General features: G+C 32.8%; 2 protein-coding genes across 2 annotated transcripts in view; one reads left to right on the top strand and one right to left on the bottom strand.

Annotated features, from left to right (window-relative positions):
* Window positions 1–824: 824 nt before the first annotated feature.
* On the bottom strand, window positions 825–9,078 carry Traf-like (TNF-receptor-associated factor-like). Its single transcript, XM_089711325.1, has 10 exons — window positions 8,770–9,078; window positions 7,211–7,324; window positions 5,953–6,086; window positions 5,421–5,634; window positions 4,406–4,547; window positions 3,910–4,079; window positions 3,403–3,598; window positions 2,451–2,566; window positions 1,938–2,093; window positions 825–1,657 (listed from the first exon to the last, which is right to left on the bottom strand). Exons 1-10 carry the CDS (start codon window positions 8,869–8,871, stop codon window positions 1,445–1,447), a joined length of 1,557 nt encoding a protein of 518 aa, XP_089567451.1. The 5' UTR covers window positions 8,872–9,078; the 3' UTR covers window positions 825–1,444.
* Window positions 9,079–11,597: 2,519 nt separating this feature from the next.
* The window catches only part of ldd (lipid droplet defective), a 77,462-nt gene continuing 62,192 nt past the window's right edge, over window positions 11,598–26,867 (top strand). Inside the window, exon 1 of the mRNA XM_089711275.1 lies at window positions 11,598–11,734. The gene's annotated coding sequence lies outside the window, so the exon portion shown is untranslated. The remainder of the gene's footprint in view (window positions 11,735–26,867) is intronic.

The raw sequence follows: 26,867 nt of genomic DNA, 5'->3' as shown, positions 1-26,867 counted from the left end.
AATTATAGATTATTACAAATGTTCAGTATACAAAACAAATAACACGAATATTAGCGCAACAAGATTTTACTGTTGCCGTCGAAAATATAAATTTACACGAACAATATCGTAAGTGACATTACTGACCAGAGCTTGACCTACACTAGTATAGTAAAATGAATCCAGCTAAATTATAACGAAGCCCTTGGGACTACTTAAATTTTGTTGAAATAACCAGATAGCTGAAAAAATTAGCTTCCATATGCGATATTAAAAGTCTCTGATACTTGTTGTTTAATGGAGTTATTAAGGAAAAATGGTTTTTTATTTTTCCTGAACATTTACACTTTTACGATTACCGGATTATTCGCGGGGGGCGTCGGTGTGTAAAATTGGTAAAAAGTAAAAAAACACATATTATGTAACTTCTTAATTCGTATTTATATCTTAGTAGATACGATCTGATTTAAAAACTGTATTACTTATCTGAAATAAATGTGTAAACACTGAATTTTCTTATTTCATTTCAATTATTATTAAGGCTTTTACCCTGCAATATGTTATAGCTATTTTCAATTTATACATAGATATTATAAAAATAATATTGTAGAGATTGTCTAATCTAATAATAATAGTTTAATAAAACTAAAAAAACACGCTTTTTATAGAAAACCGAACTAAAAAATAGAAAATTTTATCAAATTAGTGTATTGCCATCGGTCCTCAATAAATCTACAAAGTTTGAACGAAATCTGGCCGTTTAAAGTGGGTCAAAATCGCGCCCAAAGAAGTCGGTTACAAACATACAAACATACAGGTGAAGCTAATATAAAGCGTGTAAAAATGAACGCCCCTCCACTGTGTTTACGCTCACATTCAAAGTACGTGTATAGACGCAATACACACAAATTGGTCTGCCTCATTGGTCGTTCAGTCCTCCAGTCCCGTCCATGCCCGAACGACAGGACCAGTTGGCCAACTAGTGCATAAATGACGCGATGCACGACAGAACGGACGTGTCATTCCGTACATAGCGCGCTCTCCCCGCCATACAATGCTAGGCACCTGAACTGATCGCCCGATTAGTTGACAAATCAGTGCGCGAGAGAGTCAAAGTTGCAGTAGAATCGCCGCGCGCACACATATAAAGTGGTTCAATAATTATTTGTCCTCACACATTGAAACAATTAAGTTTAGTGGAGGGGCGTTCATTTTTAGATTAGACAATCTCTACTAGGCTTAAAATTATTAAATACAGATGGCCTTAGAGGCTAAAAATTTCTATTCCAACACCTAAAACAATAGGGCTCTCAAGGTTTACATAAATTAGAGGCCCCATATCTCAATCCGGCCCTGTCTTTAGTTTTCTTTGATATAATTTTTTGGTAATCGAGTCATGGGTTATTTTTTGCTTTTATTAGATAAATTAGTAAATGATATAAGTAGTTAGTTATATACATAATTATTATTGATTAACAATAAACTCAAAGAACATTACATCGTTTTTAATATATTCGAATTTATCAAGGCTTGTGTGCGGTATGAAGATGTACTGCCTCTTCATTTGGAGTATACCCTGATCCAGACTTTCAGTAGACCTGGTCTTTTCATTTGGGTCTTGTTCGATGGGTCTCGAAGACTTGCGACGTAGTTCCAATGTTTTGACTATGTCCATTGCCTGCAGATATGGAAAAAGGTATATAAGTAGGCACTTTATTTTTCATTAAGATTTAATTCTACTAAAGTTTACATATTTAACATGTGTGAAATCGCGGACGCGAGTAGGTATATTATACTAACTTATTATTAACAAGGTAGTTGTTATCATTATAATTTTTTAAATTAAAATAAAAGGGCAGATGCAAGATTTTACACAATCAATATTTTACAACCTACTTTTATACCAGTTTTCTATTACTTCAGTTCCTACAATTAATTAAATATTCCATAGCACCTACCTGGCTCCTATTAGCGGGTTGGTCCTTCAACACAATATTGACGCTAAGGTCGCAGGGCCACGCGAGCAGCGGGTCGTAGGGCCCCGTAGCGAGCCGCACCGTGCATGTTATGTGCCGGCCCCGCCATTTGCCTATGCCGTTTAGGTTTATTTCCGCCTGGAATTGTGTTTATTTTTTAATAATGTTTATACAATGGTAATTATTTTGGTAATGTGCAAACAGATAATACCTAAACAACTGTGCCTAAACTTTGCTACACTAGCGCCCAATTAAAGAAGATTTATCATTATTTAATTAATTTCTATCAATAATGTGAATGTAAATTTCTTATGATTGTATATAAAAATATAACGATACGATATTATTAATTTATTATTATTTTGTTGCAAATGCAAAATGACTGAACCAATTTATTTCTGTTTTATTTACTTTATAAAAAGATTTTGGATTTCACTATTTGACTTTATCGAGTTGTAAATATAGAAAAATTATGTAATATTGCGTATTTAATACCTTCAGCGTATATCCATACTTGCTGGTACGGAACAGTGGGCTGGTGAGCACTGCGTCTTTTTCCTTCGCCTCCTTCATGCGTGACGAGAACTTATCTATCCTCCAGATAAAGTGTCCTACAACAATATATATCTAGACCTAGTAGATAGAATATAGGTATAATCAAAGTTGTAATATTGCGTATTTGTTATGTAATTTTAAAACTAAAAACATAAGTTAGAAAGTATTAGATACATAAATTAGAGAGTATTTTATTCATTTCATAATTTTAAACGCTATTTACTTAATAGGTATGACGCATCTTAACAATTTCTCCAAAGAACATGTAGGTAGGGGCTTCCTAAACACCCAGCATTTTCCCGCGGTAGCATTATGGAAAGAGAGACGATATTATTATTATTACGTCATAATCTTAACTATATTGATGTAATTTGTATACGTAGTATATTATTATTAGTCTGTGGATTTAATAAAAAATCTAATAAGTATTTTCTTGTGTTTGAAATTACGCGACTCGCGAGTATTATACATGTATGTATACATCCGTTAAAATCTTTAATTTACAAAAATCTACTTGCAAAATATAGCAAACTAGCTTTCCACCCGCGGCTTCGCTCACGTGGACAAAGAAACGAACAGTAATTAGGCATAATATTATGTCCAATGTCAATTTGAAAGTAGCGCCATCTGACGGAATTTATAAATTTCGCAGTGATTTCAATTCAAGCATCATAATGGATCTTCCATTTGGAATGAAAAATTTACTGGGCTAAGACGATATCAATCTCTAGCTTTTTAAACGAAGTCACCTGTGGAAGTCACAAACACCATAATATCATACAAACACCTCATCCATTCTCACAAACTTTCAAGTTTATAATATCATAGTTAAAGGCAAGATTATATGGCAAGGATTTTATTATTTCTTTACGATTATTTCTAACAATCTTACCGTTATCAGACCCATTCTCCGGGTGATCCAGCGTCATCCTCGCTTGAAAGTCAGCTAATTCCGACCGCAGTTTGTTGTAGCTCTTCGTAAGAGCGCGGAGATCGCGGGAAATGACGTCCATCTTGTTTGCATGTTCTGCTGCTTCTGCACGCGCGTCTGCTGTTGCTACTTCTAATACTGCTAGACGATCAAACGCCTATCGAAATTTAAACTTAATACCTTCAAGATCATCATGATCACCACCGTCAACAACATCGTCAACATCGTCTACACCGAAACCATCGTCGTAGTTATTAAGCTAAAGTAAACGTATTTAAAATTGTAAATTTCAGGTATAAATTTTTTACTCGTACTCATAAGCATTTGAATCAAACATAATATAGATACTTATAAAGAAAAAAATGTTTACTTTAATACCTTCAGTTTTATCAGCATTCTGTATCAAATGTCGCTATACCATAACATCCATTCCATTTTCACTTTGAATTCCAAAACAAGTTAACTTACCGGGTTTTCAGTAGAAGCATGTTGTAGCTGCATCCTCAAGGTGGAAAGTTGAGCAAGTTGGTCCGATGATCGTCTGGCTTCTGCCAGTTCAGCTTCCAACGCTGCGCAGTTCTCAGCGTTACGCTGTCTCTCCTCTTCCACTGTTTGCTTTACATATTCTATTACTTCTTCTGCAATAGGAGGATATGGTCTGTAATTTAACTTTTAAGATGTGTTTGTGAGATTGTGTGAAGAGAACACATTGTGAACATAATATATTGGCTAGATTTTTAGTGATGAAATTAATAGTATACAATTCTATATTCAATTATATCAAGACCATCCATGGCTAGAATTTGTTAGAATTTATTCTATACCACTAGAATTAACAAATAATTGTATTGTGTATAAGTAGAACTCGTTTAAATCGATAACTGACCGTATAAAAACATCTAAATCCCAAACAAAAATTTCTAGCCTAATTTTGAAACCTCATCAAGTTCCAAATCTAACTAACCCAGCTTATTAATAGTCCGTATCCTATTATCATGATGCGTCAGGGCCTGTTCCAGCAGTTCTCTCTCGTTCTGCTCGTGCACGATGCTGCTGATGGCGCTCTCCAGCCGCATCACCGTGGTCAGCTGCTGGCTCTGCAGCTCCTGGAGTGTGGCACATACCGATAGGCATGTTTAGATAGATGTGTGTACAAATAGCTTTTGATTACCCAAAAGTGTAATAAAAATCGATTAATCTGTCTGAACCACAGACACAATAGAAAATCTATTGTTTCTGGGACCGATCGGGCCCCTTGGGGCTCAATGGGTTAAATTAACTTGAGTGTACATTCAAAATTATTCGATGTGTTGGTAAGCGCATAACTCGAGAACGGCTGAACCGATTTCGATAATTCTTTTTTTATTATATTCCTTGAAGTACGAGGATGGTTCTTATGTAGAAAAAACGTAAATATTATGTACCACGGGCGAAGCCGGGGCGGACCGCTAGTATAATATATTAATAGAATGTATTAGCCACATACTTAATATTGTAATTAAAACATCTGTAATTTGTAACTACATTCAAATAAATATAATTTGAATTTTAATTTTAATCCTGTTGAACGATTTTCGTCCTTCATGGCCAATCTCGCAGATTAAACAACTATGGAGACAACAATCGATATAATATTATACACGCAAGACTACGCGGAAGCGCAAGCACACTACATTTCTAGCAGATTTGACATTCGCAGGAAAAGATCAGGGTCAGGCGAAGGGAAGATATATTTTATGCACTCTCCAAATAACAACGATATTTTAATATTGACGAGAAAGTATAAATACATATAAATACCACAAACTGTTTTTTCATGTACCTATAAAATGTCGTAGCTAAATGGTAATATCAGCTAATTATTTAGTTAATAGCCTAGGCTCTTCATTAAATAGCATTCCTTATTACTATCTGATTTGTGAACATCTTATTTAACAAAGCTGTTGGCTGTACATAAAGATAAATAATTAATCCCATACTTGCAAAGCCAGCTGGACATTAGCCAAGTCATGTTTGAACTGTGCCGCCCAGTTAGCTGATCTCTCCGCCTCATCATCTAACGCCGCTCGGAGGGACACCAGGGTCGAAAGGAAGTGCTGAGCTCGTTCCTCCACTAGCACCAGCTTGGTGCGAAGGTTCTCCAGTTCCGTGGACTGGATGTCGCGGGTACTTGACTCTTCTGTGAGGATCAGTCTGTTTCGGAAAAGTGTTGAACGTTTTGTACGAGGTGGTCTTGAAAATGATAGATGTAGAGTTTTAATTTACATAAATATTTAGGTACTATTATATGCAGTGTAAATCAGAAATTCACCAAACTTTACATAGGTTAAAATGGTAAGTTTAATTATTTTACGAACTTATATTTATCTAGGCTTTTGATATGTAATTTTAACAATTAAACGATAAATTAATTATCTGTATTTAATTTCGTGATTGAATTGCGATTCCTCAAAATATACACAATTAACTTGTACAAATAAATGTATGCTTAGTAGTAGTAAAACAAATTACTTGATCGTAGTGAGTTCCTTCTCAAGGTATGTGACGCAGTCTTCCAAAGGAACAGACTTCGGAGTCCAGGTGTGGTTGCTGACGACGGGAGGTGACGGGTCCACCACGCGGACATGCGTTGACTCGGTGCGGTTCTGAGAAAAAAAAAATTATAAAACTCATAGGGATTTGACGATTAACCTTTGCAACAAGTATACTTTTTTTTCATATTTGTGATTATCTTTATCCTGTCCTTTACTTTTAGTAGATTTTATGTATAAAAAATTGTTGTGGCAATAAATACATTCATTCATTCATGAATTATTTCATTATTCATACCTAAATAACATGAAATTTTATAAGATAAAAGTAAAGATCATCAGAGTAGAGTAGGTACAGTTGTAGCCGACAAGTGTTTTCGTATTATACCTATGCATATTTACTTGATATACTTTATTATGTTCGTTTAAAAAAATAGGTATGTCATTAAAAATGTAGGTAAAGTCCTCACAGAGACTAAGAACTTACCAAATAGTTCCAATGCCCTTTTACCGATTACATCGGATTTTACAAGGTTGTAGTTATTTATTATTTTAATTTCTAAGTTGTAGACTCGTAGAGAATCAATTCCTTGGTGCCGTTGAACTGTTCTTATTCTTCAATATATTATATACAATTTATATACTTCTCATGGACATTTACAGTAGCAACACCTTTATGAATACTATACCTATGCGTTACACATTGTAAGCCTAGTTTCAATAACCTCGTTCTAGGTTTTTACTTCAAGAAGCAACAATAGGTACCATAGCATTTTCCAGTTTCCCACACTTCTGAATCGTATCGTGCGTTTAAAAAATGGCTGTGGATTTGTTAATGAATTCTATTGCTCGAGACATGCTCGAGACTTATCCGCTCTACTTTTATATTTTTGCTAAAAGAGTAGGCAGTAGCGCAGTTAAATATTTGTATGTACCTTGATAATTGATATAAGTATTAGTTTTTGTGCATGGGTTAACGGTAAAGGTTAATCTCAATGATCAACCAGAATAAATAGATATAGGTATATAAACAGACATTCTTACAGAATCATAATATTATATCTGTTCTGAAAAATAATACATCAGAGCATGTATACCATCACTGATTAAAGAATAAAAGTAGAGCAAATGCTAAATGTATATTATTTATAATTTTAAAAATCTATAGCTCTTAAAAGCATTTCCGTCAAAGACAGCAATACAAAGTGTAGTGTACCTATAACTTATGTACGCACTACCTTGTCCATTTTAGGGCACTCTTTGACATGTGTATCCTTGTGTTTCCGCTGTATCCAGGCGCCACAACGAAGCGGGCACTGCTCCAGGATGCTGCCGCATTGCTTCAGGTGGTTCTAGAAATAATATCTCTATAGATAGAAAGCTTTATATTACATAGCCTACTAGAATATCATAGAAGATTTGTGTGTACGGTTGGGCTACCGTCTTACTAATCCTTTAAGGCTCAAGTAAATTGTAATATTATTTTATTAATGTTATTTATTTCTAAGTATTTTTATTTACGATTTCAGATACAACCCATAAGAAACAACTAAGTAGTGTACCTACAAGAAAACAGAAACATTGCACCACTCATACTAAATTGAAATAAAAACGGGATCTCTACAAAATGAAAATTTAATAAGTATGTTTTTTTTAAATATTGTAACTTATTATAAAGAATTTAAAATACCACTAGTTTTAAAATAGGTACGTTTATTTTTTCCAAATCAATAAAAATAATTTCCATATTCAGGCGGCTATTTTTATAATTATCATTAATTTTATGTCTACGTTAGAATTATGTATTAAAATTTTATTGTATGTTATAATATTATACCAAGTTATTTCAAGGTTTCCAAGGTTAACTTCTACTACTTCGTCATCTCTGAGATAATAAATGGGGATTATAAGTAGTGTTTACTACCTTGAGTAATCCTTAGGTGTCACATTTTTTGATATGATGTAATTTGATATCGGGAAAATTTAGAGTACCAAATGTGGTACTAAGTAGCTAACATTTACCAATCTTAAGTCCTTAAACGAAAAGTGATAATAATAAAAAAAAATGTTGTGTGGTTTTATGAAACCACGGTAAAAGTGAAACTGTTCGAACGGTTCCGAACACTGCTTTGTGTAGCGCATGTGGCGTGTCGGTCGGCTGCCGAGTAGGTATACCTACTCGGCAGCCGCGATACACGCGACATGCGCTACACAGACCAAAAAGTTTGAGACTATGTAATAAAAGTTTCACTTTAATTATAAAATAAATGCATTGAAAAATATTATTTAGTTACGTAAAAACTAAAAATATAGAGCAGACCGTCTATATATTTATAAAAATCCCGATTGTTATTAATAATACATCACAAGAGGTGGATTCCTGAATAGTCTACATGTTAAATTGAACTTTCAAAATATATCTAGGTATACAAATACATAAATGAAATCGCAACGCTATATTTAGAAATACTTTTATCTCAGACACAACGCATTTTCAACATAATATTTTATTATCCTACATCAAAAAGGAGGTTATCAAATCAATACTTACATGCTTGTTATAATAAAGGAATTGTAAAATATTTCTATAAATTATAATATGAAACTGTCTTGACTCTATGTTTATACTCGTATTTGAGCATACAATAGATTGAGCTGTACTCGCTTTTTTTCTTTCAAATTGTGACAAGTTTCATCAAAATCGGTTCAATAAATGTATCAATAGACAGGTAGGTACATAGTGCATCTTATTTAACTTGACAAAGGATTTATGATACAAGAAAATTTAAAGGCTTACTTGCAGTTTCCCCATTTCAAACTCATCATTGCAGAAATAACAGGGGCTGTTAGCTCCCTCAGGTACGACGGTGTTGTTCAATTCTGCTCGATTTAAACTCATTTTAGACCCTATCTTGATCACATTTATAAAATCTTGACAACCAAATCTTTAGATAATTTAACTTTAACACTGTTTCATATTTAGTTTCCTATTACATAAACAATTTTGAAAAATTTCACACTTTTTGCTCTCAAGGTCCTTTGACGCAGAATTTAATGCAATAAATATATTTTAAAACACTTTATATAAAGTGAAATTGCTAGAAACAATAGCCAGCACCGTGTTGGGAGGGACTGTCGGTCGGTGCGTCACGTTATCTATCTGATATCCGATATCTAGCAATGTGCGTGATAAGCTGTGTCAATAAATAATAAATATTGTCTAATTTTTATGTTTTATGGGTCAAGGTACTATTTTGAGTGCGAATCTTTAGGTAATTTAGTGTATACTCGCTTACCCGGAAAATAATGTTTGGCCAGGACACTCTTATCACTTAGGTCGTTGACTTAGCTGTATAAAAATTAGTCATAGGTACCTACCTGCCTACTTATCTATTACGAGATGTATCGAGTATACATAAATGTTCTTATTTTTTCTTCAATTGTAAGGTAATCTATTCTATACATAAGTATAATAAATCTGTAGAAGGGTCAATTCTGTACATTGAAAATATTGAAAAAATAAATAGCAGGGGGTGTTACTGGACCGATACCAAACCCAAATATGTGATTAAAAAAATTTTTGTCTGTCTGTCTGTCTGTCTGTATGTGAAGACATCACGTGAAAACTAACGGTTCGATTTCGATGAAACTTGGTACATATAATTATACCATATTATCCTGGGCGTAAAATAGGATACTTTTTATCCTGGAAAAATACGTAGAAAAAAAAATAATCTTAATTTTTCAGTTTTATCCATAGACGTTGTTCTGTAGAACCGCGAACACACGTTGGGTATTATTATAGGCCTAGCCGTATTTGGGTCCAATAGATATTTATAACATGTTATTGTCAGAGTTACTCAAAATGGAGAAATAAACCATCCACGCGAAGACCGACATCCGCGCGGACGGATAAAATATTCTCTTCAATTACTTTAATTTACGAATGCAGTGTAAATTAATGATGCCTCAGGCACAATTACACTTACTGATTAAATATGAGAAAATAATAAATTTGGTTGTCATATCATAATCAGTTATCATTATCAATTTTATTCGAAACTGTTCAAGGCACAAGATATAAAAAAATTACGCCTTTCGAATAATTTAAATATCTCAATTAAATTAAATAATTTAATGTCTTCTCTACAAATTTCTCTCAGAATTAAACCCTGTTTAAAACTCAAACTCAAACTCAAACTCAAACATTTATTTATTCAATTAGACTTCTTCTAGAAGCACTTTTGAAAAAGATAATAATTAATGATAAATTATTATAAAGGCAAAAGTTTGTATGGATGTATGGATGTTTGTTACTCTTTCACGTAAAAATTACTGAACCGATTACAATGAAATTTAGCACACATATAGAGGGTAACTTGGATTAACACATAGGATAGGTTTTATCCCGGAAATCCCACGGGAACGGGAACTATGCGGGTTTTCCTTTGAAAACGCGGGCGAAGCCGCGGGCGGAAATCTAGTTAATGATAAATTAAGACTATAAATTTTATCCCGGAATATAGGTATTATTAGGTATTAGTAGGTATGTACCTAGTTTCCCAAGACCTATACCGCAAAGCCTTTTCTTTCTTCGCTTTTCCCGGCCAATGATGGTACCTACTACCTACCTATGTACAGCTACCTACCCAGCATTATAGGTAATAAAATATTTTTTATCTGGGTACTGTTTCTACAAATTCAGGTGTATTCGTTTCGACTTCAAAAAATTAAGTCCAAAGTCGAAGCTATCAAAAATTATAAACGTCCGGAATCCGGATCCTAATCTATACTTATAATAAATCTGTAGAGAGGCCAATTCTGTACATGAAATATATTTTAAAAAAAACTATGAAGGGGTGATAAGGGATCGCTACTGATGCCAAAAATGCAATCAGTAAAATTTTTGTCTGTCTGTCTGTCTGTCTGTCTGTCTGTCTGTCTGTATATTCGTTATAGAAACAAAAACTACCCGACGGATTTTAACTAAATTTGGCACAATTATTCTTCATACTCCTGGGCAGGTTATAGTAAAAGAATCATGTAAATCGGTGTAGAAACACCAAAGTTATACATGAAATACGTAAGTCATCGCGCGTGAATACAGAATCATGCCTTAAGGATTATTTTTGTGTATCAGTTGCCGCGTTCGACGCGCTTCGCGGCGGGAGCTATAAAAATTAAAAAGGCGGCGGGTCTGCACCCGTTTCGCGTTATCACGGCATCACGTGTGAATGGCTGAACCGATTTCGATTATTCTTTTCTATTATATTCCTTGAAGTACGAGGATGGTTCTTATGTAGAGAAAACGTAAATATGTACCACGGGCGAAGCCGGGGCGGACCGCTAGTTTGAAAATAAAATAAAAAACTTGTAATTGTATTAAATGCTCATTCGCATTGTTCCACGAAATCCACTTATAATAATACTTATGTTAATAAGATACGTGCGAGTTTTGTTTCTGAAAACAATCAAACTGAACAAAAATCTATTCAAAGCAATATCTGCAATCTCATAATTGATAATTTCATTATGCAGCGCTCGCGCAATAACTTGTTAGCTTTGCTTATGCTGCCAACTGCCAAGTGCCAGCTGCTTAGTGCTTACTTAACTTTAGTTGCTGATCGAATGTCGAAGTGAGTGGACGCGTGAGCGTGTGACCAAAATCAAACAAAACGCGTGTTTATAGTCAACAAAAGTTAATAGGTGCTTAAATAATTATCGTGTAGTGAAGTGAAACATACTCCTAAAAGGATTTCGCTGTAAGTTTGTCACAGTGTAATTGAGGAAACGTTTATCTTTTGAATCTTTTAATAATTTATATGAAACGACATTTTAATTGTCTTATAATGATCTTAAATTGTTTTACGTCTCTAAATGGTACAACAATAGTCAACATATCTTTTTAAAAACCTACAAATTGATGGGTTTTAAGTATTTATTTAGACACTTTCAATATTTGGTGATTTCTTAGTTATTTTTATTGAGACCTTGATCGAAATATCGAAGAAACTTTTAAATTAAATAGTTATAAATTCGATGTTTATAAACATTTTTATGAAGACATTCAATAAATTTATCGCAAGACAACCAAAATTATACATAATATTATACCTAGGTAGGTACGTAAAAATAAACGTTGGTATAAATCTAACCAAAAAATCTAGGTATCGCAAATGAACTTGATTTACCTAACTAGGTACCTACCTAATTTGTAAACAAAACGATAAAAAGCTTTCTTAATAAAGTAATGAAATAATATTAACGTTTATGCATCTAATAAAAATATTCTCAAGGTAAATAAAATTAACTTATATCTCACAAGGTAAGAATCGTCTGTCAAATACAGGAACAAGGAAGAATAATTTAATAACAACAATAGAGTATAATAATATATGTGTTTTGCATGTAAAAAATAACAAAAAAATATAATAATGGCAATGCTTAATGGCTTTAGATTATTTATGGTTAATAGAAAATACTAATAAATAATAATACCTATCTTATAAGCATACCTCAATCTTGAAGCATCTTCCGTCGAACCGCTTTAAATATTCAAAATGCAAAGAAAGTCGCGCGTAACATGTTTACGAGTAGGTATTTAAATGGAATATCAATATCGAGACATTTATATTATTTTTAAATGTAAAATAGTTGAATAAAATTATATTTGTTGAGTTTTAGAAATATTTTATCTTAAAGCGAATTAGAGAAAATAAATAGGTAATAATAATGTTTTATATTGTTTGTGTATTATTCTAACAATTCAAAAGATTACAATTTACAAAATTTATTAAAAAAATTAATTACCTATAAGTTAATATCTAAATACACTATATATAATAGAAATGATATCTGTACCCTGAATCCTGATATTGGCCGGTCGGCTCAGTAGTTTATACCTACCTATTGAGCCACACTGACACAAAACTCATGTCACGTGACATTGAAGCTTTCTGCTAAAGAATTTTTAAAATCGGACCAGTACGTAGTTCCTGAGGTTAGCGCGTTCAAACAAACAAAAAAAAACTCTTCAGCTTTATAATATTAGTAGGTATAGATTATCTTATCAGTTTACAATTTGGAAACATTATAAAAAAGTACAAGGTAAATCTGACACAACTAAAAAAGTTATAAAATTACGAACAAGTATAATAATTAATTGTTGTGTTACAAACATCTGCCAGTAGTTACGTGAAATCAAACGAAATAAAAAGGATGAAAAAAATTCTGTTCTTTAATTTTTTTTCAAACGATGTATCAAAACTATAGTTACATCATTTGAAAAAAAAAAGGTTTTAACGATCAGCCAGCATGTTGCAGTTGGTGTGAACATTTCCAAATTCTAAGAAGGCTCGATAAAACCTGACTCTCGCACTTTTTTTATCTCAATTTATGGATTATGCTATGTATTAATATGCTATGTAATGACCATTTTTCTTATTTTCAGAATAACATCGCTTAAATTGTCTTTGTAAATTTATGTTGTGACTTGTGTTGGATGTATTTTATTGTAATCAAAATACATCCTTCGTTCTCAGTTCTTTTACACCCGTTAATGATTGTAGCTATAAACTATTATGAATATTCAAAATAGGTATTAAACTCCTGTCTGCTTTTCCCAGTTTCTTTGATTTGACTCCATTCAAATAAAGTTTGTACTCAATTTAACCACTCACGCGTCCTACTATAACATACTGATTTAGTTACGAGCAAATAATGTACGTAGGACGCGTTTTGGTTTAACTGACTACTATATAGGTACATCAATGAGTTATAATAACAAATTTTAGCAAATTGTTTGGATAACGAAGGTGAACTGTACAAAAACTTAACAATCACAAGTCACAACATAAATTATTTACAAAGACAATTTGAGCGATGTTTTTCTGAAAATAAGAAAAATGGTCATTAGTAAGACGTTCGTGAGGCAGGCTATAATATATTAGCATTGATTTATACTTTATAGTAAGAGCCCGTTCCCACTTGTCGGGTGTCGGAGCCGATTATTTATCGGGTGTCGGCGTCTTTACTCTTTGTTCACATACACGATTAATAATCGGTTGTCGGCCACGGTCGAAGCTAGTGCAGTCTACACTCTACGCGAAGCGATTTGCATGATGGACGTCGACGAAGCTCTTGTTGTGATGTATTACTATTTAAGAAAAAAATCGAGAAAAGACAGCAAAGAAAAGAAAATATTGGGTGCACCCAATCCTGAAAGAAAGATTTAGTTTGGGAACATTTCAGAATTTAATAACAGAATTGAGGAGTGACGAAATTAAGTTTTTCAATTAGTTTAGAATGTCGATAACTACATCCTACATCCGACAAATTGTGAACAGCGCCATTCTTAATCATATGCGAGCGAGATCCGACACGATTTTTTTCCAGGCGTAGAGCCTAGAGGGCTGGCAAAACACCCGACATTTCTTGTCGGACCCGACACAAAATCGGTTTCCGATAAGTGTGAATAGCTTCATATCTTATGTTCTGCCAATACAGCCTCCGATAAATAAACGGATCCGACACCCGACAAGTGGGAACCAGCTGTAAGACACTTGTTTTTGATGACGAAGTATTTCTTCCAAGAGGCTTATTATCTATATTATTTTATTAAATACCAGCTGGTTTTCTAGTTTATTCTGCAAATTTTAATTCAGTATTAAACTTAATTTCGGAGTAATTGCATAAATCCTAAAAATTAATTTAATTTTAATTTTATACACAAGTAGAACTAGATTATTTTTTTAACTGGCTGCAACTAACATTATTATAGACACCTAGAAATACTTTTAAAGGATAAATTTAGGTTACCTTATTAATATTGAATACTTATTAGTTAACCACCTACATCCTATAATTCTTAGTATTTTTTCCAAAAATTAAAATGGCCTGAGTTACTCCATATTATACCTTTAGTAATTCATAACAAACTTAACAGAACCACTCAAATATTTATACATGTATAGGTACTTTATTGATACACGGAAAATGATCACGTGCGTCATCTGTTTCGTAGAGAAAAAAAAACTGTTTACAGAAATTACATTACTTAATTATACCTACACAACTAAAATGGAAACTTGTATATATACAAGTACTGGTACTGGGTACTAGAAAATAAAGGTTTCCTTGCAATACTAAGAAGATTAAAATGTTTGAAAATTGCGAGTAAAACCCAATCTGATGAGTTTGTTTTTTTGTTTGAACGCTCTAATCTCGGGAAACACTGGTCTAATTTGAAAAATTCTTTCGGTGTTGGATAGCCCATTTATCGGGGAAGGCTTTAGGCTATATATCATCACGCTGCGCTAAGACCAACAGAAGCGGAGCCACGCGGGTGAAACCGCGGAGCGCAGCTGGTGTCATATAGGATCACTAATTGCAATGCCTGCGTAATCCAGGTCACGGTCAAACTTTTACGTGGTTAAATAACAAACATACTTTCATATTGTTTATGTTATATTTTGTTGATTTTACTATTCGTCTCGATAATACATAGTTCATGATATATCATACACTAGAGGTCGGATCGCGAATGTGGGTCGCGTTGTGATGTAATTTTAAGAAAACCTGTTATACATAATTACATAGTCGTCAAAATACTCTTTGGATATTCGGTACTAGGTTTTGGTACGATTGACCTAGAGTTAGAGTTTATGACTTATGTGTGTGATTACTGATTAGTAATAAAATATTTATAAAAGCTTTAAATAATTTGGAAAATCCAAAAGTGCACGCCTCATAATTTTTTTTTTATAATTATTTATTAATTATTATTTTTGTTTATTTAATAACAATTAAACCACATCGAATCAGACCCTGAAAAATGAAAGGGTTCTATTCCTGAGCATACTCAAGCGTAAGAGAAAAAAATAATTTGGAAAATCCAAAAGTGCACGCCTCATAATTTTTTTTTAATAAATATTTATTAATTATTATTTTTGTTTATTTAATAACAATTAAACCACATCGAATCAGACCCTGAAAAATGAAAGGGTTCTATTCCTGAGCATACTCAAGCGTAAGAGAAAAAAAAAGACTCGATTAGTAAAGTATTTCGGTCGCTATCGTGTTAACAAGAAAAAGGATCCGCACATACAGACACACGGACGTCCAAGACAGAACTTTTTTAAACTGTTTTTTAACTAGTTTAAATAACAAAAATGACATCAAAAATATCATGAACGTTAAAAATAGTGTTTTTTCTTAATATGTGTGTGTATGTATTATCTTACAAGTGCAATGTATGATACATAAAGACATTTTAAGTTTGAAAAATCAGATGTTTTGCGCGAAGTGACAGTAGTACCCACCTCAACGCTTCGCTTATGAGGCGTGCAAAAGACTCGATTAGTAAAGTATTTCGGTCGCTATCGTGTTAACAAGAAAATCCTCCGCACATACAGACACACGGACGTCCAAGACAGAACTTTTTTAAACTGTTTTTTAACTAGTTTAAATAACAAAAATGACATCAAAAATAATTTGGAAAATCCAAAAGTGCACGCCTCATAATTTTTTTTTAATAAATATTTATTAATTATTATTTTTGTTTATTTAATAACAATTAAACCACATCGAATCAGACCCTGAAAAATGAAAGGGTTCTATTCCTGAGCATACTCAAGCGTAAGAGAAAAAAAAAGACTCGATTAGTAAAGTATTTCGGTCGCTATCGTGTTAACAAGAAAAAGGATCCGCACATACAGACACACGGACGTCCAAGACAGAACTTTTTTAAACTATTTTTTAACTAGTTTAAATAACAAAAATGACATCAAAAATATCATGAACGTTAAAAATAGTGTTTTTTCTTAATATGTGTGTGTATGTATTATCTTACAAGTGCAATGTATGATACATAAAGACATTTTAAGTTTGAAAAATCAGATGTTTTGCGCGAAGTGACAGTAGTACCCACCTCAACGCTTCGCTTATGAGGCGTGCAATATCATGAATGTTAAAAATAGTGTTTTTTCTTAATATGTGTGTGTATGTATTATCTTACAAGTGCAATGTATGATACATAAAGACATTTTAAGTTTGAAAAATCAGATGTTTTGCGCGAAGTGACAGTAGTACCCACCTCAACGCTTCGCTTATGAGGCGTGCAATAGAGTTTACGTTTAAACATATATTTTTTTTAGTTTTTTGTGTAGGAAAATCATGTTTTTTTTAAGACAGATAATATATATTTTTTAATGTATCAAATGCTTTGATTAATTGAACTGAGCCTACAACAAAAACTGACAAAATTATTTTTATTAGACATCATTTATATTTTTTATGTCGATTAGAACATCTAAAGAAAATCGCTATTTAACAAAATATTATATTAAAAAAATCGCAATCGCAAATCATCATGATGCGTAAAAACATTTATGTTATTAAAATTAATGACGGTATCTGTAACCTCAAATCGTTACACAAAAAAGTATGACTTCCTCATTCTTAATATTAATGTATTTTAAAATAAAACAACTCATAAATATAAAATATTAATAACTATAAACAGAGTAGGTATCATATCTCGCAAAAGATTTACCTTGATTTTTTTATCAAATTAGATATTCTCGAATAGTATTTTTAAGTAGAATTAAACTTAAAGACGACGGACAGATAGATGGGCGATACAATATTATTTTGTATTCGAAAGTCAATCTGCTGAAGTCCTTCATTTCTTTTACCTTATTTGGTGGCATTTACAAAGTGGTTGTTGACAAAAATAATATTGTATGATACAATAGGTTGGAAATGTATTTTAAAACCTTATACATTTCTGCGTTTTTTATAGCACACTTGAATATCTTAACAATATAAAAATTTTGCACTCTCAAAACAGCTATCCGCATATTTTCATAAATTGAAAAGTACCTACTGTAGACGTATCCATACTGTTTTAAATTTTGATTGGCAGTGTTTCCTATCGAAGGTTTTATTTTTATGTATGTAACTATTTTTAATAAATTGTGGTAATTATTATTGAGAATGTCTGAAAAAAATCATGCCAAAAGGAAGCTTTCAGGTATAAGTCGTCCTTTCTCCTGTGAGACATAGACTAGGCACAAAGACATGGGCGGAAAGCTTAAATGGCAGATGGCTCAGCCAATTCTTATAAAATTTTTACAATTACATTGCTTTGCATTACATTGCTGGTACAAAAAGAGCTTTACAATACAGCTTTCAAGTTCCTGTCTCTATATAAACAACACAAAACAAGTCGAGTCCAAAGTCCACTAAATAATGAACATTACGACCTTGACAGTTCATAAGCAGAGGATCGAAAACCATAAGGTCCAGTGAGGTTTTATTTTTATTCAATTCTTTGCGAGATACCAGAAATTCGTAGAGCGTGATTTCTAATATCAATATTGCAAACGCAACCTTAACAAGTATTAATAAGGTTTAAATTTCAATGTGCGATGTGTGAAATATTTCATATGCTTTTAAGATATAACTGGGCAGTAACAATGCATATTGTGTATAATGTGTAATGTGTTGTTAACCTTTTGTACTTACCTACATAGTTATTTATACCCGTTCGTATTTTGGATTGCTGTAGGTAAGTAAGACGTTCCCACTTCCCACTGCCTGTTGATTTTGAATCGTCAAAATACTCTTACTTAGGTACTTACTTACTCCTGTGGCGCTGAAACCCCGAAGTGGGTCTTGGCCTCCGAGACGAGAACTCTCCACCTTCCCCGGTCCTGAGCGGTCTCTTGCCATTTGTCATTGGCTTGGAGGGTCCCTCTCCACTTGATCGCGCCAGCGATACTTGGGTCGACCAACTGGCTGTCGCGTCGGCCCGACGGACGACCCAAGTATGCTCTCTTCAGACCTTGCTCCTCACCCATTCGCTCTACATGACGGAGCCAACGCAGGCGTCGTGATTTTATTTCTCCAAGTAGGTATATTTGGCCCAAGTATATTCATGAATAGTCAAGTTCTCTGAAATAATACGCGTTTAATATAAGTAAGATTTATTTGTATGCAGAATCTAGTCCTAGTTAATTTTTAATGAAGGAACATAAGGATATTTACCGGATCCCCTGCAAGAGGAGCCGCGGCCATAAACGAGCTTGTTAACAACAAATAGTAATAATTTATTACACTCACGTTGTCTAGTTGAATATTTTCACAAGTAAAAGTGTTTTGCGGTAAGCGGATTGTAATCGATAGCTGTATACAATATTATATGACTCCTTATTTAGAGATTGATTCAATATATCTGTTTATATATTAAAATTTTATTATGTAGGTACATGTAACCAATTATATGTATGTTTGATACATTGTTGAAAATTTGTACCCAAATGACCAATAGATAATAATTTAAATTTGATATGTACTACTTATTCTATTTACTTATTTTATACTAGGTTTCCGCCCGCGCAGTCAAAGAAAAACCCGCATAGTTCCCGTTCCTGTGGGATTTCCGGGATTGCGTCATTTTCCCGGGATAAAAAGTAGCCTATGTCCTTTCTCGGGTATCAAAATATCTCCATACCAAATTTCATGAAAATTGGTTCAGTAGTTTAGGCGTGATTAAGTAACAGACAGACAGACAGAGTTACTTTCGCATTTATAATATTAGTATGGATTAAATATCAAAGATGATAAATAAATCAATAAAATTAAAAGATAAATGTTAATCAAGAAATTTAAAATGTCTACCTTTAGGATAACATTATAAGATTTTTTGTAAGGTGCACCTACAGCAAGAACCTAAATAAAAAGCCTTGCTACCGAATTATTATTTGCTTAAACTTGGCATCATGCCAACATTTCGCATTGATTGATGACGTAGGAAGTTTCGAGGTATTATCGAAAACGATTTAAAAATAATTAAATGAAATTATATTATTGTACCTACCTATTATGCGATGAAATTAGTCTGGGATCGTAAAGTACCTAGTGCGTCAAATAACTTCCCAGAATCACGATATTGTTTGAAAACACTGACCCGTCCGTCGCACTGAATTGAAAACAGATGAAATATGTTTATAAGTATTTTCTACTAACTGCTTCAGCAGATGTTGTTCTGCCCAGTTGCCCTTTTAACATGTCCTCTCCTCTCCATAAGAACGTTCCTCATGCCATAACAAAAACATGTAAAAGATTGTCGAGCCGTTCTAGAGTTTTACGCTAAGCAACAAATTTAGAACTAACTTCTAACTACTTTCACACTATTTTTCTTCACTAATATTTTTCTTTACGCGTGAATATAAGATCTTAATTCATCATTAAGAATACATTATTTTATATAATAAGTCTTCTGCGCGGTTTGAAATCAGGGTTATCAGGTAGTGTGGCCGCGTCAACCTTTGTACCTAACAAGAAGGTGTTATAAGTATTTTATTAATATACAAATTAGATAAATATGTGGTTTTATTTAAATAATTATTATTTTTAACGAAAAACTAAACCACCTTCAAATTGATAGAATTATTCAAAAATTTAAGTACAAAATGGGAACAAGCGGAAGGCCCGATTTGAAAAAGAATCATAATACATAATCCTTCACTTTGCTCTTCAATTATAAGTTTTTGTATCGTTGCGTTTTTTTTATTATTTTATATCCTCAAATTATATTTGATTCTGTAAATCTTATATATAAACATTAAGTAAGGTATTCGAGAAGTTAATATTAAACCAATTGAGTAGTCATTTTGCATCTAATAATTTACTGCACACCAAACAGTTTGGTTTCACAAAGGGGCGCTCAACCACAGATGCTGGAGTTGCACTTCTAACACATATATATAAGGCATGGGAAAACTCAAAAAATGCTCTAGGGATATTTTGTGACCTCTCCAAGGCATTTGACTGCGTTGAACATTGTACTTTGTTACGTAAACTTAATCACTATGGAATTAAAGGAAAAGCCCAGAACCTCATAGCGTCATACCTGCATGATAGGATACAGACTGTAGTTGTTAATGGAGAACGTTCTAGCGGTGCGTCAATTAACATTGGTGTTCCACAGGGGTCAATTTTAGGTCCCTTCTTGTTCTTGGTATATATCAATGATCTTCCCTATTATTTGCAGGATAGGTGTGAAATAGTTCTGTTTGCAGATGATACCTCATTAATTTTTAATGTGGATAGGCATGACCCAAATGTTGACGAAGTGAACAGTGCTCTTTTACACATATCTGAATGGTTTACTGCCAATAATTTATTATTAAATGCCAAAAAAACCACTTGTGTTGAATTTTTACTTCCTAATGTAAAAAAGTTGAACAGAGATATTACCTTGAACGGGGAGGTATTGCATCCCACTGAGTCTACTGTATTTCTAGGGTTAACATTGGACGAGAAACTACAGTGGGGAGCCCATGTCAACACCGCTGCAGGTAAGCTCAGTTCTGCTGCATATGCAGTCCGAAAAATAAGGCATCTCACCGATGAAGATACGGCTAGATTGGTTTATTTCAGCTACTTTCATAGCATTATGTCCTATGGAATTCTACTGTGGGGCAGGGCTGCAGATATAGAAACTATATTTATCTTACAGAAAAGAGCCATTCGCTCTATATATAATTTACGTGCTCGGGACTCACTAAGAGATCATTTTAAGAATACTGGTATCCTTACTGTACCATCACAGTATATATTTAATAATATTTTGCATGTACACAAAAGCTCTGACTTACACACAAGAGTAGGAGATAGACACGATTATGGCACAAGGAACAAGAATAGAATTGAAATGCCATTTTTCCGATTAGCTAAAGTTAAAAATTCATTTATGGGTCAAGGTATACGCTTATACAATAGGATTCCTCACAATATTAAAGAGTTTAGTAGTTCTAAATTTAAAACTTACATAAAAAATGTACTAGTTCAGAGAGCGTACTACAGTATTCAGGAATATATGGACGATAAAGACCCATGGAGGGTTGTCGCGTAAACACCACAGGACAGTTCTATGGCATATTATGTAGTTAGGTAGATATAAGTTACATATTATGTAAATTTATTGACATTATTTAAAAGAGCAACTATGGAGTTTCTTGCCGATTCTTCTCCATAGATACTGCTTTCCGAATCGGTGGTAAATGTTAAAAATACTATGTAATGACGATTCGAAAGTGCTACTAAATAGTAGTCTAATTGAATAAATGAATGTTTGAGTTGAGTTTGAGTTTGAGTTGAGTTAAAAATGAATCGCAAAATGTGTTGGTAAGCGCATAACTCGAGAGCGGCTGAACCGATTTCGATAATTCTTTTTTTATTATATTCCTTGAAGTACGAGGATGGTTTTTATGTAGAGAAAACGTAAATATTATGTACCACGGGCGAAGCCGGGGCGGACCGCTAGTAACTTATAATTAGCAGTTATATCCAGTACCTAACATTAAAATTTAAACTGGGAGTAACCTCCTACTAATGTTACACTACTAATCAGCATTTCCATAGAAAATTATTCGTTCAACCAAATAAACTATTCAGCTGTTAATACTGGTACTCGTCTTATTTTTTTAAACCAGTATATACTACGTAAGGGGAACTCCCATAACCTATGCTCGGTTAATCGAGTTTACCGCTAGACACAAAAAATCTATGGATTTACTACTGATTATATCTATACTTAATATTATAAAGCTGATGAGTTTGTTTGTTTGTTTGAACGCGCTAATCTCAGGAACTACTGCTCCGATTTGAAAAATTCTTTCGGTGTTAGATAGTCCATTTATCGAGGAAGGCTATTGGCTATATTATATCATCACGCTAAGACCAACAGGAGCGGAGCAACGCGGGTGAAACCGCGTGACACAGCTAGTGTGTGATAAATTCAAATATTGCTAAGTGAAAGGTAAAACCGCAGTATTTAGCACTCGGAATCCGTTCCCACAACATTGGATGTGCCAACTCGACCTGCATAGCTTACATCATAATATGCAATCTAGCTTATAATACACGGGCTTAATTTTTTGCTTACTATACAAATACTATGTGTTGTTACAGTTTATAAGTATTCGAGATCGATTTGTTTGGGTCATTTCGAATATGGGCAATCAAGTTTATATATATACATATTTAGTAAAGATATCAGTCTGATATTATGAATGTTTGTATTTCTTTTAATTCTTTAATGTCACTGTCTCTACTGTGTCGCTTTGCTTTGCTCTTATTTTTGTGTCTGAGATAGTTAGAAGGCTAGTGACTGATATACCTACCTACTCAGCTACTTATTTACGATAGAAACGTAACTTATAAAAGCAAATGAACTTCATTATTATTTACTTACTGAAGAAAATAACAAAAATGTTCCGAAGCCAACTATTAAAACAATATATTAGATAATTTAAAAAGATCACTTTTTAATTTAACCTTCCTATTAAAATAATGCCATTCAGACATCAATAGCAAATATTTATTCACTAATTAATTAAATTAATTATGCGAAGATACGGAATAGATGTCCCATTAAACCAGGTCACGGTCTGACCTTGACCATTGTAATAATATGTAATATGCAAGTACAACCTTCATCGTGTAACTTTATTTATTTAAATTATTCTGACTTGGATTCCGCCTTTTTAACGTTTTAATACTTCGTTAGTATTATAGAATTGATTCGTAGGTACATGTAATATGTATGGAGATTTGTTGGATCAACAAACATACTGTTTAATTGTTTATGTAGTTAAACAATTATTTAAATTTTATGAAACATTTTTTGTGGCGTGTCACGTGTGTATAATGTTATTATGCTCTTTATTTTCTTTCGTTAGTTAGTTTTTAAAAAGGACTTCTGATTCCGATAGAATCATAATGTTAGGGATATTATCTGATATTATTATTATATTATTATTATTGTGTTCACGGTGGCTATTACGAAGAATGATAGTATCTATGCATATTGCATAAATATTTTTTATAAAATAAAAGAAACAATATTTTATAATATTTTCAAGGATTATTGCCACATTATATAATATTATATATGTATTTGATTGCAGTATCGACTTTCAATTTAAAATGACTCTACATAATCAAGTAGGAATATGGCTTTGAATTTTGAAAATGATTATACTGAGTAATATTACATTCAGAAAAATACAAAAAAATGCACATTCAAAGAAAGGTCATTGTCAATATACCTTTGCCGATATAAATTTCAAATTTTGCATCAAATATTATAAGAAATGGAACTCGGATCCCTCAAAGTAATAGTATTGTTAAGTATGAGCGTCACAGTAATGGGTAATGGTATGATGACAAAATGACGTTCAATTACACATGATTACAGATTTTACGAGTCAACTACGTGTGTTGTCCCGTGTCCGTAACGTTTCAATTTGTGGAAGATGGTTGTTCTAATGCAGGATAATAAAAATGCTTATTTGTTAAAAATATCTGTCTGCATAGCTGTCTGTGATTATTTCGGATTGGTATAATCTATTTAATAGTTGAATAACATCGTTAAGGTGAAATAATAAATAAAAAAAATAAAAAAATATACTGTATACACGACACTATTAATTTTGACATTGTATTTCAAAATTACTAACAAAAAAAGATCGTAAAATGTAAATCTAGTAGTACCTACAATATTTATTTTAATAATTCCGATTTTTGTACATATTATGACTGTAACAATTTCTTGTAAAAGATACGAGTACTTATAAGCAGAGTAGGTAAATGTATTAGCAAAGAATACATAAGTGATAAAACTGACGTAGTGTGTCACTACTCTGACACAATACGTCAAATTAGTATGTTAGTGGCGCCATCACTTTTGCCCTTACTAAAAATCGCACTATCAAAGCTTTCTCTTTTTATTTGAAAGATTAGTATGCAATATGAGGTGTTGTTTGCGTTACAAATAAACATCCCATGAACTTCGTACATTTCGTATCCTACTACGTAGGTAGGTTGAATGGTAGAGATTGTTGTTAACAAGGTCGCTCTTGTACAAACGACATCCTTTTTCTTATATTGTTATTATTTTTGTATAACTTAGCTTTAACAATAATGAATAAATACAACAGATCTTATCCGGTATAATTGCTATAAATAATGTTATATTTTGCCGCAAAAATATGCATCACTAAAAGTGCTAAACACTACAGGCAAATCTAACACATCTATGGTATAAATACGAACAGTTATTTCCTCTACAGAACCCGCCAAAAATAATCATACCTACATTCAAAAAATTTAAAACACCACTGCTTTTGACGAAGTTGGTTAAAATCATCTGTCACATCGCGTGTCAGACTAGTCATAATAAGCGACACGAATCACGATGCTTTGTTTACCAAGAAAACGATTGACCTATTTTGCTCCTATTTAAGGAAAAACTATTATAAGCGTGGAAAACTTCGCAATTATAGTTGCATAACGATTACTGTCTTTATGGTTATTTTTAATTATATAAATTATGGAATCAAACGAGATTTTATTCTTCGTCCAAGGATTCGTTAGGTCGTTTTGGTTTGTTTTTGCCTTTTTTGATCTTGACTAAATCAACAGTTATTATTGTGAATAGTTATTTACTTACCAAGTTATTTATATTTATCATCAAAAATCGCATTCGAGTTCACGTTCATAATGTAATATTATGTACCTACTAATGGTCCGGGAGCCAGCAGCAGATTTTATGACCAAGTTCCTCTCAAGCGGTAATTAGTAAAATGCATCAAAGTATAGTATTATGAAGCCTCGTGAACGTCACCTGGAGCTCGGTTGGGGGGAAGAGCGGTTGTAGCCTCCCGTATCAGCTGACGGTTTTTCCACCAAGATACAGCCAGCTGACATATATATTTATCCACAGTTACATATAAGCTATCATCAGGTAAATTTTTGTTTGAGAGGAAATAACGGAAAATAAATTTTTCTTTAAATTTAACTTTCATGTTCGAGACACCAGCTGACGTATAATACACCATGTTGTAACCAGCTGACTATTTTTTTTCGTTGAGATATTGGGTTAGCTACAATTTGACAAATTTTTAGCTGAGAGGAAATGAATGAATGAATGTATTTTTTTTCCTATGTGCGTGGGAGGCTACAACCACTCACCCCCCCAACCGAGCGCCAGCTGACGTTCACGAGGCTTTATAATACTATACTCTCATGCGTCTGACGAATTATCTCTTGAGAGGAAATAGTTAACCAAATTTGCACCTGGCTCCCTAACCATAAGTCTTAGTATGGATATCAGATATGCCTCTCAAAAATAAATATAATAATAATAATTCTGAAAAACAGTTTACAGCTAAGTATATTAGGAGCCTGGGTCATTATATTTTTGTAACATAATATAATGGTGCAAATAAAAGATTTATTTATTTATAATTTTTTTTTTTAACTCTAACTTGTCTACTACATGCCTACTATAATAAAAATATATTTAGAAAGATGTCACAAGCTTCATTATTAAAAACTTAAATCAAACTAAATTTACATTATTTTTATTGCGTAAATCTATGAATGAAAAATGTATTTACAATCATGAGAAAATAAATAAAAATGCCAAATTCAATGCTATGACATTTCAATTAAGTCTAGCCTTGCTGATTAAGAGCATTTATGTTTTAAAAAGGACATCATTAATATACATATACTAAATGGTAATTATTGACTGATTAAATTCGTGTTGGAATTAGATAAACGGTTTATTGCTTTGGTTTTATAGATTTAAGTATTTTCTTATCTTATATATAAAAATGAATCGCAAAATGTGTTGGTAAGCGCATAACTCGAGAACGGCTGAACCGATTTCGATAATTCTTTTTTTATTATATTCCTTGAAGTACGAGGATGGTTCTTATGTAGAGAAAACGTAATTATGTACCACGGGCGAAGCCGGGGCGGACCGCTAGTATGTAAATACATTTATATTTATATACGAGCTGTCAGCTGATCCACCTGACG

The sequence above is a fragment of the Colias philodice genome, chromosome 26, assembly GCF_061535455.1.
Source record: "Colias philodice isolate Cphi_HAF_F1 chromosome 26, ilColPhil1 Martin Lab GWU primary, whole genome shotgun sequence".
NCBI classification, from domain to species: domain Eukaryota; kingdom Metazoa; phylum Arthropoda; class Insecta; order Lepidoptera; family Pieridae; genus Colias; species Colias philodice.
Note: the sequence above shows the minus strand (reverse complement) of the source record. Positions and strands in the feature narration are given on the sequence as shown.

Excerpts from the sequence above, each read along its gene's own strand:
- Traf-like (XM_089711325.1), bottom strand. The coding sequence starts at position 8,871 with ATGAGTTTAAATCGAGCAGAATTGAACAACACCGTCGTACCTGAGGGA. Across the intron at positions 4,080-4,405 it reads ACGGACTATTAATAAGCTGG|AAGAAGTAATAGAATATGTA; the intron begins GTTAGTTAGATT and ends CTCCTATTGCAG. Across the intron at positions 2,094-2,450 it reads AGTATGGATATACGCTGAAG|GCGGAAATAAACCTAAACGG; the intron begins GTATTAAATACG and ends ACACAATTCCAG.